The sequence below is a fragment of the Nycticebus coucang genome, chromosome 15 (assembly GCF_027406575.1).
Source record: "Nycticebus coucang isolate mNycCou1 chromosome 15, mNycCou1.pri, whole genome shotgun sequence".
In the NCBI taxonomy this organism is placed as follows: domain Eukaryota; kingdom Metazoa; phylum Chordata; class Mammalia; order Primates; family Lorisidae; genus Nycticebus; species Nycticebus coucang.
This window is the reverse complement of record NC_069794.1, coordinates 5579620-5597707: the sequence shown is the minus strand read 5'-3', so window position 1 is coordinate 5597707 and position 18088 is coordinate 5579620. Positions and strand designations below refer to the sequence as shown.

The 18088-nt window shown below is 39.4% G+C and overlaps 1 protein-coding gene across 2 annotated transcripts in view; it reads right to left on the bottom strand.

The window, feature by feature from the left end:
• Nucleotides 1-4820: 4820 nt before the first annotated feature.
• The window catches only part of NALF1 (NALCN channel auxiliary factor 1), a 619808-nt gene continuing 606540 nt past the window's right edge, over nt 4821-18088 (bottom strand). Inside the window, exons 3-4 of one of the 2 annotated variants that reach the window (XM_053563928.1) lie at nt 8702-8747; nt 6830-6966 (exon numbers count right to left, since the gene is read on the bottom strand). In XM_053563928.1, the coding sequence (XP_053419903.1) occupies nt 8725-8747 (23 nt within the window). In that variant the 3' untranslated portion in view covers nt 6830-6966; nt 8702-8724. Of the gene's footprint in view, nt 6967-8701; nt 8748-18088 lie in introns of both variants that reach the window. The other variant, XM_053563927.1, reaches the window with a different exon arrangement.

The window sequence follows — 18088 nt, the reverse complement described above, 5'->3', positions numbered from 1 at the left end:
AATTTTTACTACCTATAATGTTATCCATTTTGCAGTGAAATAGAGGGAAATAGACATAAATTGAAATTTTTATTTTAAAACAAATGACCTGGTCACCTAGTTCTTAAGACAACTGGAATTTTGAAGCTGCAATGAGTTAAAAGTTTTAGGAGAAACAGTCTCTGAATATAAGCTATATTCAAAGGTCAATGTTCTTAGTCTGGTTTTCAACTTAAACTGTAAATTTAAAAGTATTTGTTATAGTTAGAAATGTGGAATGGGTAACAGATATGCAAATATATTAAAATACCTATTAGGTGGGTGAGAGGTAGATAGAATCAAAGGAGAGAAAAAATTGATAGAACAAGAAAAATTAATCAAGAGCCTTGCTTAATCCATTTACATGGACTTTATCAAAAATGGGGCAAGTTTCCTAACTTTTTTCACTATGACTTCATTCTATGGAAATTAGAGTCTCAATTTAAGACCAGTATATTAATTCAACGTAGACATATATTTATAACTTTAAATTTACTGTAGTGTTTTTTGCATAAGGAATACAGAAGCATCAAAGATTGATAATTTTTAAAATCTGTAAGTATTCTAAATACCACTTTGAAGTTTCATCATTATTTCAACTGTCACTCTAAATCAATTTATACTGGCATATAGAATCCTCTCTCAATTTGTGGAACCTTCCTTAACTTCTGCTTGTCATCAGCAATTTGGGGGAAGAGGACATGTAAGGAAACAAAGGCTGTTTACATTATCATCAGAGTTTGCTTTAATTCTGTAATACATGTATATGTTTTCAGACTGTGTCGAAAATATATTGATGGACAGTGTGATAGAGGAAAGATGTGAAGTGTTTTCAAAAATAGGCAATTAAAAGATAAACCAATACAATTTACAAACTGCAAAACTTCCAGGGGTAGTCTCTAGAAGCAAGCCAACAGTTCACAAATGATCATGGTAACTGCCTGCCACCAGCACCCGTGTGTCAGCTTCAAATAGTTCTGTGAGGTATTTTCATTTCGTTTAAGTATATAACTGACTTCCCTGGGTCAAAGAGGAGTTAAAGCTCAGACTCAAGCTATTGCTTTGCCCTGACATTCTGGGCCTTTTTTTTTTTACATTAAAAAAAAAAAATTAAAACCCCATAATAACACTACTTCTTAGCTTGGTGTTTCATCAAGATATTCACATACTCTTTCTTTTTTGCTTCCAAAATATTGAATAATGGAACAAAAAAGTAGTGGAGAAAAACTATAATGTGGGCAAACAGCCCCTGAGACAGTGGATAGGACTTTCTAATGGATTGGAATTTTTTAATTAAATTAGTGATTTTTATAAATATCTTAGAATTTGGAGAAAATACATTCAACTCCCAAAGTCTGTTTGAGAGACTTAAGGATCACACTGAGTTCCAGAGCCAGCTGGTGGAATTTGTAATCAGAAAATGTATGAGTTCCACTTTTGTGCTACCTACCTCCCAGAGTGGCTTACGACAAGATTAACAGGTGATAATCTTCTCAGATTTAATCTAAATGTCTTATCTCAAGTAAACATAGCCCCAAAGTACAGTATCGCAAGAGCAAAGAGCACATTTCATATTTTGCTCCATGCCTTAAGTTTTATTCCAAGGCTGAGAAGATTGTGTATACATTTTATTATTATTGTTTGGAGAATTTCTAGAATTTGGAGGAGAGTTCGATAGTTCTTATGAACATTTGGAGATGTTGCTTTAAACCTAATCTTGTGTTTTTTCCTTTCTCCCACTTAAAGTCTTGTTATCCATCACCACTCCAGACCTACTTGCCATATTTAGATTTTTTCTAAACACCATTAAAGCTTGGAAGATGGAGCAGATTCTGGTTATTTCAAAATTGTTATTTTTTCATTAATGGAGACAATGCAAGAGTCTGCTTTCCACATCAAAGCAGGTATGGGTTTCAGTGAGCATGCTGCTCCAATGTCAGCAAACACACCTGATGTGATACAGATGCTGCTATGGGCAGCAGCATTTTCTGGTTAACGTTTTACGTTCTACTCTTACGTAAGCTGCATATCTCTGTAAAGGGGTCTGGTCTGTACGACCCTTTCTCCTCACCGATATGTGCGCACATCTCTGTAGTCAGACACCTGGCTGCAGGCCCAGTAAAAGCAAACGCACCTTGCATGTCTGTGCTGACTCAATGCTTCTAGTAGCAAGAACACCGTAAATTCAGTTGTTACCTAGAAAGCATGAAAATCATGCCACGGACTGATTAATGTCTTAATGTTGTTCAGATATCAAGTGTCATACACCAGTTCGAGTATTTGGCATGCGGGACTGGCACCCAACCGCTTCTTTGATTTAATTCCCTCCCCCCCCAGCAGAATAATGCTGTTATTCACTCATGTACAAACCTGTCTCCCTCCCTCCTACCCTTCCTCTTTTCCTTCCTTTCCTTCTTTCTTTGCTACTCCTACTTTCTTTTATTTTAACGACATAGGTTCCAGCCCTTGCAGGAGTCCTCAAACTATGGCCCGCAGGCCACATGAAGCGCTGTGATTGTATTTGTTCCCGTTTTGTTTTTTTACTTCAAAATAAGATATATGCAGTGTGCATAGGAATTTGTTCATAGTTTTTTTTTTTTTTAAATTGTAGTCAAGCCCTCCAATGGTCTGAGGGACAATGAACTGGCCCCCTATTTAAAAAGTTTGAGGACCTCTGCTAAAGTCACCAATTTATTGGCAAGAAGCCAAGTTGTTTTCTGTAATGATGCCATTTGAAAGAACAACTTTCACTTTCTATGTTGTGGGGGAGAGGGAACAACACGATCTTGCTGATGACAGAAAAGTTAATATAGTGTATCACCAAATGTAAACATGATAAGGAATAATGTTTAACTCTACTTAAGCTCCTTGACATTTAGTGGTGCACTCTCAATATATTCCACAAACTAGAATTTCTCTGCTGCAGGATTAAACGACAATAATAAGCACATGGAAATCTACTCCATACATTTATGAAACAAATATTATTTTCTTGGTTTTCAACTTGCTTGCCAAAATAGTTGTTGTGATATGGTAGTTCAAATTATCCAGCATGCAATAGACATCCAGTACAAGGGGGAAAAAGGAGCTGTCAAAATTAATATGTGCACACATTGAGCACGCTCAAGGGTGTGCCAGGAAAATGCCTGCAAATGGTGGATGGATGCAGTGAAATTTCCATCCTCAGTGACTGTTTCTTAACTTTGTAAAGCAGTCATTGCTTATTGGAATTCTCTAGCTGATCCTGAGAAAGCTGCTTTGGTTCAACGTGTCCAGTGGAAATATCGTGAGAAAGTGCCAGGCACTGAGATCATTCTCGGAGACTATACCTCTTTCATGTTTACATGGATGGAGCTGGAACATATTCTTCTTAGTAAAGTATCTCAAGAATGGAAGAAAAAGTATCCAATGTACTCAGCCCTACTATGAAACTGATTTATGGCTTTCACATGAAAGCTATAACCCAGTTATAACCTAAGAATAGGGGGAAGGGGATAAAGGAGGGTAGGAAAGGGGGAAAGGGAGGGGAGGGAGGGGGAAGGATGGGCAGAGGGAGGGTGATTGGTGGGATTGCACCTGCAATGCATCTTAGAAGGGTATATGCGAAACTTAGTAAATGTAATATGTAAATGTCTTAGCACAATAACTAAGAAAATGCCAGGAAGGCTATGTTAACCAGTGTGATGAAAATGTGTCAAACAGTCTATAAAACCAGTGTTTGGTGCCCCATGATTGCATTAATGTGCACAGCTATGATTTAATAAAAAAAAAATAAAAATAAAAAAAGAATAAATGAATGTGAGAAGAGAGAAATTCTACCAGAATTAAAGCTTATTCCAATGCTGGCTAATTGGTAAAAAGAAAGGATTTATTTCTCTTCTCCCCCTAACTTGTCTTCTGCACCTAAATTATCACTTCATTTCTGCAATTAATATTACATTCTCCCAAGGTTTGAAGTTGTTCTATGGAGAAACCACCTCTTGTGTAAAGTGATAGTGGTTTTCCTTTCTGTCTTTTGTTTGTCATTGTCTCCACACAAAAGCTAAATTATGGGGCTCTGGAAACTTCTGAGATCCCTGTAGTTGAGAAGAACTTTAATCAGTTGCAAAAGATACAAAGAAAAATTGATCTCTACCTCACAGGGTACTGCTTTTCATCATTGTGCTTCATGTTTGGAAAGTCAATTTCTTATAAAAGTGGGTGGAATTTTAAACCAGACTGATGTGCCATTTTCTTGTAAGAATGGAAATGGGTATGATTGAACATAAGCAGCATGTGGACCCTTAAAGAGATGTAGCCTTTCCACTGCAGAGACAGAGAAAGGTCATCACAAACGCTTTCCTGGGCATTTACTTGCAGGACTGAAGAAGTCACGTGACTAAGAGCTCATCCAGAGAGTTCTTCAATCACAGACTCACTTTCCGTTTCTTCGGCTTATCACCCTGGCCCTGTCGAAATCCATATTCCACCACTGGTTAGGGCTATGGAAGTGCTCATTTTCACAAGAGTTTAGCAGTCGACAACTGAAAGTAGTTAGTGTGCCCCCCCCAAGCCACTCCCCCAAATTGTGTCCCCAGAAAAGCACGTTTCCATAAGTTAAAATATGATGCCATTGTATACGTGAATGTGCACATGTGAATGTATTTGTATTTGCAGGAAAAACAATTTTTTAAAAGAATAAAAACTGGAAAATTTTGCATTTTTGGTGTTTTTTTTTTCTGTATTTGCGCAGACCATTTTAGGATTTTCAGTCTCAACAAAACACTATTAAAACAAAGAATCTAGTAAAATATTTGTGCATGTACTGCTAAACAATTCTAGCAATTTTATTAAGCAATACCTTTATTATTTTTTGAATATTCTTAACAGACTGGAACAAAACATTTTTTTATTCAAAACAAAATATGCATACTTTACGCGTGTCGCAGGGTTAAGTATGATGCGGAGGTTAAAGTCTGTCTGAACAAAAACAGATGCCTGGGGCAATTTCATAGCTATAAAGTTAATAACTAAATTTTGTTCGCTAAGAGGACCTTTTCTATGCATTCCCTTCATCTCCCAATCACACCACTAACTTATCCGAAGTGCACTTCCCAAGTATAGTTAGAGAATAGGAAGGAATGTAAAATTTTTTTTCATTGTTTTGTTTCTTTGTTTTTTTTTTTTTAAAAACAGCCCTTATTAACTCTTCCTTCCACTGATTCTACTGTAAACTCATAAAAGCCTTTTTTAGAAAGCAAATTCATATACACTCAGCAAGTGAAATGTTCCCACAAAGAAAAAAAAATACAGAGTGATCACAATTGTCTTTTCGTCAACTACCTAGTATGTTAGAGTGATAAAGTTTTTGCTCTTTAATAAAAATGGCTGACCTATTTTTTTTTGTTTTTTAAAGAAGTTGTTCCTCTGTGATAACGCAGAATTGCATATACTTTATACCTGGAATAATTTTAAATGGCATGTTAGGGAAATACTGGAATAGAATTGTCTATATTCTGTATACTGCAGGTGTTTGAGCATTCCTAGTGCCTCTTCCACAATAATAAAGGAGGAAAAGAAGTTCAGATTTGTGTCCACAATCTCTTGGTTCCCATTACAATGGCCAAAATGTGCTTGTATATTACTGCCACAAAACTTAAATCGCCATGAAAGCCCACCTCCATCTTCGAGGGAAAGACTTCCTTACTCCCCACACCCTGATTCTGGATGGCTACTCCTGTCTGAATAATCAATCAGAAAGAAGGACTGGACCCCTTGGGGATGGGAACTGGAGCGACATAGTTCATGATAGCTTTTTTCTTTTGTTTTCAACATAAAAATGTGTTAACTGTCTGATTCCACCTATTATGGAGAGCACTTGTTTGTTCAGCATAAAGGAACCCCCCGCCAAGCCCCCTCGGCTCTGCCCTGTTTGGGGTGGTGCACAGGTGGCCCAGAGGCCCAGGGTCGCGCACGCCCTTCACTGTGGTTACACAGACAGAAGCAAGCGGATGTTGTCTGCTTAGGGGACGACAAGAGGGCAGGAAAGGCCGGGAAGGGCATGGGTTCCGTGGGTAGCAGGGGACTTAGGTTTTTTTTTTTTTTTTTTAATTCTTATTTTCTGTTGTTTTCTTTTTTTTGTCTTTTTTATTTTTAATTTTTTTTTTTGTTGCTGTTTTTTGCTATACCATGAGGTCATAGCAATCATTCCTCTAATAGAAACTGACAGGACATAAAGACAGAACTATCTGATGAACACACACAATGACTAGAAATATATATATAGAGAGAGAGAGAGAGACAGGGAAAAGACTAGATTACCTCTGAGAAACCATCCCCCAAAATAAATCCTGTATTAACAAGTGCAAAAAAAAAAAAATAAACGAACAAATAAACCCAAACCAAAACGAAAGCAAATAAAACCTCCAAACATTAAAACACAGTGTATAAAATGGTGTGAGAAATTTAAAGTCACTTGACAGCCTTTTAGTCAATAAAAAGCTGCGGTGGCGTCCTTGTTTGGATTCAGGCCCATCTTTTTTTTTTTTTTTTTAATTTTACCCTAAAGGCCTTGCAAGAAGTAATTAGAGGGTAAAAGCACCCAGTTTCTGTGACGTGGTGGACAGCAGCCGCGTTCGCCGTGGGGGGCCAGCCGCGGCCCGGGACGCCGGGTCCCCGCTCAGTCCTCGTTGGTGGAGTTCTCCTCCAGCGAGGGGAGGCCGCCCCAGCTCAGGCCCGAGGCGTTCTGCGCCGCAGAGGCCGTGAGCACGGTGTGCAGGAGCATCAGCACGAGGACGCACAGTTTGAGCCTGCTGTTGCACAGTCTTGTGGCTGATGACGCTGTGAGCGACGTCCTGTGACAAGAGTCACTCTTCTCTACCGTCCCCCGGGCTGGGCTGCTGGACCGCGCGGGTCTCCTGACGTCACAGCATTCTGGTTCCTCATTGGTTAGGAAGGTTTCATAGAGCCCTGCGGGGAGAGGACAGGGGAGGGTTAACAGGCGGAGTCCCGGCCCGGAGGCCCCGGAGAGCGCGGCTGGGACTTTAACTTTCTCATCCACAAAATCTGACAGGCAACTAAATGTTTGGTTTTTCTAGAGAAAGTCGAGTCAATACGAGCAGGATGAATAGCCATGGGCTGAAACCATCCCTGTTGGATTGCTCAATTTAGCCTTTTTCTCTCCTGTCAATCATACCAGGAACATTCCGGGCTGTTATTAACACCGGGTGAGATTTCATGAGGCCACAATCAGAACGTGAGGGTCTGGGTCAACTTGGAGACCACGGATAGTCAATCATCCTTTTCTCTTTAACAGCAATATGATGAATGAACGCAATGCGCGTTAACTGGTTGTGCTAAAGGAACGCCCGCCCAGTCGTGACCTCCTCGCTAGGAGCCACGCACTGATCTTTCCTTCTCATAAGCCTCACCCTGTTCACAGTCCCCTGTTGGGGTGAATGGATTTCTTTTTAGGCGTTCAATGGGAGATTGGGTCCTTTTAGTTTATTTTCTAAATATTTTTCCCTTTTTTTCTCCATTCTCTCCGTTTGTTTTTGATTAATGACGCCTGAATTGAGGTCTTTATTATTTTTTCCCTGGATTGTGACAGAGTGCACCTGCTTCTAGTCGTCTGCCAATCTAGCCCCCAACTCTGCCTTTCAATAAGTCTCTCTCTTTCTTATGCTCTCTCCCTCTCTTTTCTTTTTTTTTTTTTTTTTCCTCCTTACTGAATCTTTTTTATTCCTTTTCCCCCTTTCTTCCTCAGGTAGTACACATTGTTCTTATTTTAAAATTGATAAATGCATAATTCAAACTTGAAAAGTGGTGAAAAGAATAAAAACTGTGTTATCTATTTTTTTTCCAATATTTGCCTGGTTATTTTGCATATAGTATTTTTTTATGTAGTTATACAAGACCTTGTATATCTTTTTTTTTTTTCACTTGACTGAAATATTTTCTTGCAGGTGTTAGAAGAAACCTTCAATACAAATTTTGTCATATTACTTTCATGCTTGAAAATGGGGATAATAATAGAATAGTTGCAAGGATTAAATAGACTTTTCATGTAAAGTGCTTGAGTCAATGCTTAGCATCTAGAAATAAATTGAAAAATTTGGCTACTGTGAATGATAATAGGCGTCAATGGCATCTCACTGCCTCTCTGCACTTACAGGTATATAATTAAATCTAAAACCTTTTCCTCTCTCTGCAGACTCACTGCTCAATGTTCCAGCAATCCTGAACCACTGGCTCTTTCCCCAACACTCAGGTCTGTCTCATCAGTCAAGCTGCTTTTTCTTTTCCTGAAATTTCCTCCATCAACTCATCTATATAATTCTCATTTATCCTTCCAGGTCAGCCTACAGGAAGCTCCCTGTGTGAATCCTGTGCTCACACCCTGGGAACTAGTGCACTTTGTATACATCTTCAGTAGAGCAGTTTTTATTTCTTTCCTTTAATCACAATTGCTTATTTTCATGTCAGTTTTCTTCATCATTTGTCAATTGAAAAGCATAAACTTACATGTTTTAGGCTTTGCATTCCCAGTGTGTAGCAGAATACCTGGACAAAGTACTTAATGAGCGTTTATTACATGAACAAATTCAGTATATCTATTTCTTTTTAAAAAGCTCTTAAATAAAAACACTTCAGTCTTCAGTTTCTTTTAAATAAATGACCAAGATATCCTTATAATGATGCTTACAATATTCATTTCTTCTTAGGCATTCAAAGGTAAACTTCACCTTCGCCTAGGTAGAACACGAAAAAAAAAAACTGAATTAATGAGCCCTGCAGCGCTGACGTTTTTATTGTATGATATTTTCTTTTCCCATATAAGATACCTCACTAGTAGACTAGTCACTTATTGCCACATACGTTTTCCAATACTATATTCTATGACAAAAAGAATTTATACCAAGGTTATAAAAATATAAATCCCAAAGTCATTAAGATCAAAATCTTAGGATGTTTAATAGAATATGTTTAACAATGTCATCTACATAAGAAGTTCTTCCAAAGTTGCTTGGAAACTGGTTTACTGATTTATAACTAAACCCATCTCAGAAAAAATAAAGCCATTCACTCATGCCAATAAATGAACTCGTATTTTTGACTGGCACAGTTAATATTCTTTCTTTTTCTCTCTTGACCCTTTTTTTTCAACCAGTTATACAAATAACATGCACACATAGTAAAGATCAAATAAGTCCATGGGGTATTTTACAAAACAAGAAAAAAAATCAATTTCTCCACCTCCCCCATTTCAAACCATTCCTTCTCAGATGCAAATATTTGCACCTTTTTTAGCTGTTTTTGTATTTTCTCCATTTCTGACAATAACATGTTTGTACTTTTCCTTGATTGTTCGCGTTTTAGCGTTAGACGTAGATTCCTCTTAGGAAATGTAGAGATAAAACATTCATTCTTCTCTGTCTTCAAGTAGACATACTTCCCTCCAAACCAGTGCCCATTCTTCCCTGAATGGTAAGTTGGTTACTTGGTGTTCCTTTTATAGCATGAGGGTGACATATGACAACCCTCAGTTTAGCCATATGGGAAGCACCTAGCCTACACTGTTTCTCCCAGAGCTGAGGCTTATCTTGGCATTTGCCGTATACTTACTAATTCAACCCCAAAGACGCTGGCAGGTGCTTCAGCTGCGTCTGGCCTCTATCAGCTCATCTTCCTGATGAAACATCTCCTGGAGCCGCCTACGGTCTGGGCTGGTTCCCTTCACACCTGGGGCACAGCTGCCACCCTGGGATTGGGGTTTCCCATCCAGCACCTGTGCCCTGCCCGCTCCTTCCTTGTTTTAGGAGTCCACAACCCTTCAGGACCTTCAGGAGGAGAAACTCCAGAGGGTGAATTTCCAAGATGCTCTGTGCCTAAAAATGTGTTTATTTTACCTCATCCTTAAGTGATCATTTGGCTGGGGATGGAATTTAGGAACTGCCATCTTTCAGATGTCTTGAAGCATTGTTCCCACTTTTGGTTGTGGACCTTCAAAACCTGTCCTTGGGTCTTCTGCTCTCCCCTACTTTATATTACTTCACCGCCTCGATCTGCTTTCTAGAGCCTTTGGTGGGTTTGGTGTATAACAATTTATTGAATTTTGTTTTATTTCCCTGTGATGATTTGAATTTCCAAGATGTTTTATGCCATCTGATGGTTTTTTTTTTTTTTTTTCAAGTGACTGTTCTCATTTCATGATTACAATGTATATTTCTACCCTCTGAGATAACTGTGGTGCCTGGATGTGTTGTGTTTCATTCCCTCCCTGAATGGACTCCCTTTCATCTGTGTCACTCCCCCACCCCCACCCCATGGTTGTTTTCCTCTTGTTTTTCACTTGGACAGGATATGTACTCTTGATTGTCTGCACGTACAAAAGCCTGCTGGAAGTCTGGGCGTCTAAAAGAGGTTGTTGACGATGAGCTAAACTGTGGGATGACAGGCTTGTGGTGTTTAGATGGGGAAACTTTAAAATTCTGTCTCTAGGCTCATTGGATTCCCCAGAAAATTCTATCCAGTATCTGTCTGGAAGGGAAGGCCAGATGCCAGTTTCCTGACAGTGAAGTGGGAAGGAGAGGCTGGGGATGGGGTCTCCCACTTCACTGAGGGCTTGGGCTTGTCATGTTTGGAAGGTCATTTTGAGCACTCCATAATCTGTTGTATTCTAAAATTTCAAGAAGGTGTTATTTCTTTACAGCTTCTTTTGCTAAATCCTTCAATCTGAAACCATGTTTTTATTCTATTCTAGACATGGTTGATAATCAATCTTGTCCTCACTTCCACTGTTGTGTTCTTCTGTTTTGTGTTGTTTTCCTCAAAAAGCTTATATTGGATGGATCTTGGCCCTTCTATATAATATTTTTCTGTTGTCCCCTTTAATTGTCAAGTCATTCTAAGAGGCAGAATTCTCCTTCAAGTTAGTGAATGGGGAAAAAGTAAACAAATTGCAGCTCCCTTTCCACCACTACCAGCGTGGATAAAAAGATTAAACCTGAGGGTTCTTACATCCATCTTGGCTGGCTCATTCAGTGTCTTTATAAACAAGATCCATTTTTTAATGGAGAGACACCACCACAATATATGTAGAAATGAGGGTGTCCAGGCAGCTCAGGTGTCTGCCTATAATCTTGATTCTCTCAGGCCATTTCTGGCCCATTTTGCTCTCTTGCTCCCTGTCATTGCTGAAAACCAGTCCTAATCCATGGAGGGTCCCGTAGGAGAAGGGTCCCCATCTCTCCTGCTATCTATGTTTTAGCTCAGTCCGAAAACTCTCAACTCTGGAATCTACCTTTTCTCTTTTATATCTTTTTCCTAAAGTATCAATTCTAGTAATATTCCAATTTCTAGGTTTTATTGCTTCTGTGAATGTATTTCATTGTGTAGTTTTTAACTTCCATTTTAATAGCATTTAGAAACAGATGGGAAGTAAAATTTTGGCTTCAGCTCACCAGCTTGAACCAGAAGTCACCCTCATATTGAAATCAATGACTTATTCATTACCAGGACATTTCTTTTGCCACCATGTAAATCCTAATTTAGTGTTACAGAAATGGTGTTTGAAATTAGTATCTTGACGGCACCATCTCTTCATGTTACATTGGCTAAAATTGTGATTTCACATCAATATAACCTAGAGTTTGTTTAAAAATAACATATAAATTTTTGAAATCATCAGGATTTAAATTGTGTCTGCTTTGTTTCTACAGGTACAAAAAAATGATCAAATAAATAAACTTTAGAAAATTTGCTACTTTTCTAGAGTTATTTTTACAACTGGGTAGGTAAAATAATATAAAATAAGAGATCAATCTAAGAAATCTAGAAAAATCTAAATAATAGTGACTATCTGGAGAAAGAATTCTGTAGAATTTTGAATATCTATATATTTATAATTTGTGTCACATATATTTAAAGCCAGGGCAAATTTTAAGTAATTAAGGCATATATTTGTAACCAGGCAGTTTGGGGGGTGGGCAGTAGGGGCAGGTGCATCAGATCTGTAATAATGATTAAAGGTTAGCATCATGGTAGATAACTAACATTAATGGGGTTATATTACTTTTCTCTAGTCGACATTGTTGAGAGGTATGAACTGCTTCTTCATTCCATCCTGGTATCCTCAATACCTAGCAGTGTGTAGACAGCATGTCTAAAAAGGCACAGTGAGTATTTGTTTAGTAAGTGAAGGAACCAAGGAAGAACGCACTAATCCTCTGAGTTGTTAGAGAGTGCTACAATGAACTGAGGGTATTAGATCACAGAGCACCTAGCTGTTGCCTAATTGTGAAATGTAAGTCAAGTGCACATATCAGGAAGGAAAGTGACACATACTCTTAAGAGAAGCCCATAAGGACCTGATTATGGAAAAGCTATTTGGAGCTGAACAATAACTGCACATTAGATGGAATATAGATGGCTCTAAAAACTGAAAAATGATACTAAATGAAATTAAAATCAAAAGCCCACATTAAAATGGCAGAAAAGTTATAAAAGCATTTACTCATTCATTAAGACCCTAAGCTAAGTTGAAGAATAAATTGGGCATCTGAAATATCTTGAAGCTAAGCAGACAATTTCCCCCACCAGTGTTCCCAACATTTTTCAGTAATTTACCAGGAGAACAAAGCCCGTCTGCAGCCAGAGAGAGCAGAGTCTAAACAGAAACCTAAAACGTGCTGCGAAGGCTCACGTTTCACATTATTATTTCCCCCTAAATGGTTACAGTAACTTTTAATTATGAAAAATTTATTCTAAAAAAAATAGAACAGAAAAAAATAAGGGGAAAAGAAAAAAAAAAATAATGGGCAGGGAAAATGTATGTTCACCAAATTGATCATTTAATTTTCCAACCCATCCCTAATGAATCCTTTGAAGGTTGCCCTGAATATGGTTGGACTTTACAAGATTGTCTGTAGGAAAGCCATATGGATTTGAGTTTGCACCAAGCATCAGAACAAAACAGGACTCAAGGTAGAAGGCATCGCCAGGGTAGGGCATTGTCCCTCTTCTCCATTCTGAGAAGTTATCCAGTACCGGGACTCGGAGTGGAGACCTTCAGAGTGCCTTAGCAAAGGAGCAAGAAGGGCGGTCCCTTTCCCTCTCATCACGATGAACCAATTGCAAAAGTGCTGTCAGTTTTTGGGTGGCATTACTCACACATGGGAAGGGTGCTTAAGGAATTTCATGAAATGCATTTAAGAGCTGAGAATAATTAAGTGTTCCGTATGAATCTAAATTACAGAAGGGCACAAAATAATTGGATCTTTCTCCTGGATGTTCCTGTGACTTCGTGCTGATGCCAGTTTGCTCGGCTTTGGTTTCATCCACATCATTGCTCAAGAAGCCACATAAAGAAAATGGTTTCTTTCCTATTGAGAACATTACCTATTATGCACTATTTCTATTTATTTTTGTTCTTTTTCTCTGGGTAATGGCCCGGTGGGGCTCATGTATTGTGAATCAGCGCCATTGTTTAGTGCGTTACCCACACTCATTTTTAAACTGGAAATCCTTGGTAACTACAACTCTGCAGAGGAAATATCCTTGAAAACAGGAAACTATATAAATAATTTTGTGGCTGCAGTATCTCAAACCATAGGTCGTAATTGAAGAGACAGTATTGCTAATGCTTTGATCCATCAATATATTTAGAGTACAAACAACATTTCCTGCTTTTCTTTTTAAAAAGAAAACCAGACTTTCTGTGTAATGACAGAAAACTCACAACTCTTCCCAGGTCTGTGTCCACATGCAGGACAAGTTAATGGCTTCAAGGCATGTAAACACCCCATAAATAGACCCTGACTTCAAAAATATGTCTTATTTTCAATATGTTAGGGTGAAATATTCTCTTAATTTGATTCACTGTTTTTTAGAAACATTAAATGTTAATGTTAAGTTTAGATTTTAACCAAAATATTTTTTACTCAAAGCAAATGCTAAAACTTAGTTTGGTAATACTCTGACTTTAAAGAAAGCAATGATCTTTTAAAGCAAATATACTGGGGGCAGTTTCTGGAACAGAAAAGAAAGTCGGTCTGTATATTTTAGGGTCCATATTAAAATTTATCCAAAAGGATGTTAGCTAGACTAATTTGTCACCTTTATTTTTCAGATTTGAATTGGACTGACTTCTAGTACTTTTTAACATTTGAGGTAAACATTCAAATGAAAATAAAGTTGTAAACTATCGCCGTTTTCAAAAAGTAATTGCAAAAAACTTTGGAACCAGTGACTTTCTTGAGGGCAGGCAGGGAGGGTTTGGGGTGATGGGGTGTCTATTTGAAGAGGCTACCACACATTAAAATTGAACATTTTCATTGAACATAAAGTTATGGCCACACAAATTTCACCTAGGTGACAGAAAACAGTCCCTTAGTACAGATCCTGGCATGTCAGCTGTTAAAAGCAGTGTTTCAAGCCTCCCATTGTTTCTTCCATAGTTACAGCAGGGGCAGGATTTATTTCATCTGAGGGTGCCTCACATGATCTCTCTGTTTTGCTTCTTAGTTGTTGCCCTCCGTGATCTTTGGTTTACATTTATTATTGAAGACACAAGATTCTATAAGATTTTAATGCAGTGCAAAGAAGCTGGACAATGCTTACTAAATAGTCAAAAGAATGAGTTTAAAATGATAACGATATCATAGCAGAAAACATTTGTTTAAAATACGATTTAACACAACTCTTACTAGAGAGACCCAGAGTATCTGTTCTTTACAACGACAAAAGTATTCGTTCTTACAGTAGTTTAGCTATCTCTCGGTTTTTCTGCAGATTACTTTTTTTTCTCAAAAATTATGTGGAAAGGTTGGAAGACCTACTAAACTTAAAAAATATTAAAAAAAGTAAAAATTATTTCGGGAAGTTCACGTTCCCTAGAGCAACACGAGAGAAGCTCCAGTGTCAAGAAGCTGGGCTCCCCGGGTCCCTCCACGTGGCAGTTATGACCTGTCCCTCATTCTACGTCTTGAAAGGAAAACAGCATCCTTAAAATTCAGTGCTTCCTATAAGAAATAAAGATTCAGGAAAATGAGAATGTGTGTCAGTGACAATGAAAGAAACAGAAGGGAGGGAGAGAGAGGATCACGGATTGAATAAAGAATTAGACATTAAGCAGCAACACGCAAAAGAAATATTAATTATAATACTCCTTGGCCACAAAAGAGTAAGAAAATGAAAACTTGGGATTATTTCTCTGTTTTGCTTCTCACTGCTGGTGAGCATCGACATAGTAATTTTCTGAGTTTTTGGCGATGCGTATCAAAAGGCCCAAGCTTTCTCATGCCCTTCGAACTCCCCTCTCCAATTCAAAGAATTAATTTTAAGGAAATGAATAAGACGTGCATGGAATGACCATATATACATTCATAATAGCAGCTGGTATACAGCAAAGAATGAAAAGGAAGAAATATTTCCTAAGTGGTAAAACACAGAAGTAATTTATGTAATCTGTATACATATATACTCTGCTATTATGCAGACATTAAACTATGCTAGGAAAACATATTTAGTGCTTTGAAACACTATTCATGGTATATTATTTTCCTCTTGGTGGTAGATTGCAGTTTTCCATACTTTCTTTTTGCATATTTGCATTTGCTAAATATTTCCAAATGATTAAGCATAATTTTCTAGCATAAATAAAACACAAAATAGGACTTTACAGAAAGGATGGTGTGGCTTCTTAGGATATTTGACTCAAGTGCTTAGCTTTTCAATGAGAACAGCTTTTACTATCTAAAAGACGCGGAAGGTCTGTGAGATGCTGTGGTTCACCACCAGCACCACCGCCAGAAAGAAGGCTGGTCTGGGCTGTGCTCTGGCTGCAGGAGAAGTGCAGGGAAATTCACGGCGGCTTTCTCTGTTTCCTAAGGACAAGTAGTGTAGCGGGCAGCTGTTGTTTGGTTTACTAACACCTACCACTCCCTCTGGGAAAGGCACCCAGATCTTATTGTGGGGAGCGGTCCTCTCCAGCTCACGAGTGCAGTCTGGGTGGGCCTGATCTGACCCCCTCCCACAGGCAGGAGGACCCCTGACGACCCCACTGAGCAGAGAATTCCATCGTCTGGGGACACTGAGTGCTCACGTGTGGCAACTTAAGCCACGACGCCATGAGAAGCATCCGTGGAAATTACTGGGAATGAGGGGAATCTCTTCCTGCCGCAGTTTCTAACCCAGGGGGTTAAGACCTGTATCTGCTGCGGAGATCAAACAACAAAGAGAATAGCAGGACTCTCACAGGGAAGAGAGAGTCCTGGAGCTGCAGCAGGAGCTGACCCTGGAGAGATGTCCATGTCCACGTCTCACCTCTCCATACACCTAAACGTCTATACCGCAACACATCTGCCTGTCTCGTCCATCATTGGGGATGTTCATCTCTGCATTTTAAATTACATGAATGAAGGAACAGTGTTCTTTGTTTAAGTCAGTCTGAGGTTTCTGCCGTTTTCATGCATCCTCAGCACCACACAGACGCATCGTGAGGACAGAATAAGAGCCCACGGTAAACCCCTGACCGAATGTCTTCTTGTCTTCTACCTCCTAAGCTCCCAAAATTACTAGCCAGTGGGAATGCTAGTTACAGTCATTACGTTGTGGTAGTAACACGCATACACAGCAGGCAGCCCAAAAACTCTGAATTAAATCTTCACCCTGGATTTTCTTTTGGGTAATAATCTGTTTAATCCCAAGGAAGCTTACTTTCCGTGTATCTCCTTTCTACATCTACACATTTGTGATGATAACATTCTCCACACTTACTCCGAGATTGCCCCCTTTCCTGCTATCCTTTCTTTGATTGATTTCTGTTTGGTTTTTGAGATAGTGACTCACTCTGTCATCCCAGGCAGAGTGTGGTGGCATAACCTTAGTTCACGGCAACCTCTACGTCCTGGCCTCACGTCATCCTCTTGCCTCAGCCTCTCCAATACCTGGGATGACAGGTGCCTACTAGCACACCCAGCCAATTTTTAGACTTTTTTGTAGAGACAGGGTCTTGCCCTTGCTCAGGCTTTCAACCTGATGCTTTCTTAATCCTTTACTTGCAAAGCCTTCCGGCTAGCATTTAGTTAATGTGTTTGCTTCTGCAGATGAACTTGCATTTCTTAGGTTACAAACTATACCTGTCAATCCTTCTCGTGCTGCCTGTGTACAGGACAATGCCTGCTACATGGCGGATGTCGCAGGCAACATGATGCCCCCTCCAAATCAAAGGTCCACGCCTTAATCCCCAGAACCAGGCATACACAAGGAAGTAAACATTACTTATAGGCCAAGATTGAACTAAAGAGGTCGCCCTGGATTATCCAAGCGGGATGGATGCAATCCCATGAGCCCTCAGATGGGAAGAAGGAAGCAGAGTCTGGGCAGAGATGTGTCTCCACAACTGCTGACTTGGAAGCTTCAGGAAGGGAGCTGCAAGCCAATGCGTGTGATGGTTCCTAGAAGGTGGGGAGGGTCCTCGGTGGGCAGCCCGCAAAGAAACAGAGACCTGGGACCTGTAATAGCAAGACGCCGAATTCTGCCAACAACCAAGATCAGAAAAATCTTCTCCTACATCTTCTCCAAGCTTCCCCTGAAGCCTCCAGAGCAGAAGAAGCCAGCAGACGTCTAGATGGTAGCGGCTAAGATCAGCGTCAGACTTCCGACCGCAGACTACAAGATAAGAAATGTCTGAGGTCTTAAGATGGTGTTTGCGGCAATTTGTTAAAGCAGCAACAGAAAATAAAGAGTTTGTGGAGTGAGGGAAAATTCAAGAGAATTTTGTGTGTGTCTGTGTCTGTCTGTGTGTGTCTGTGTCTCTGTGTGTCTGTGTGTGTCTCTGTGTGTGTCTGTATGTGTGTGTGTGTCTGTGTGTGTCTGTGTCTGTGTGTGCTTGTGTGTGTGGCTGTGTTTCTGTGTCTGTGTGTGTCTGTGTGTGTCTGTGTCTGGGTATGTATATCTGTGTGTCTGTGTCTGTGTCTGTGTGTCTGTGTGTGTCTGTGTCTGTGTCTCTGTGTGCCTGTGTGTCTCTGTGTGTGTTTGTGTGTGCTTGTGTGTGTGTCTGTGTGTCTGTATGTCTGTGTCTGGGTGTGTC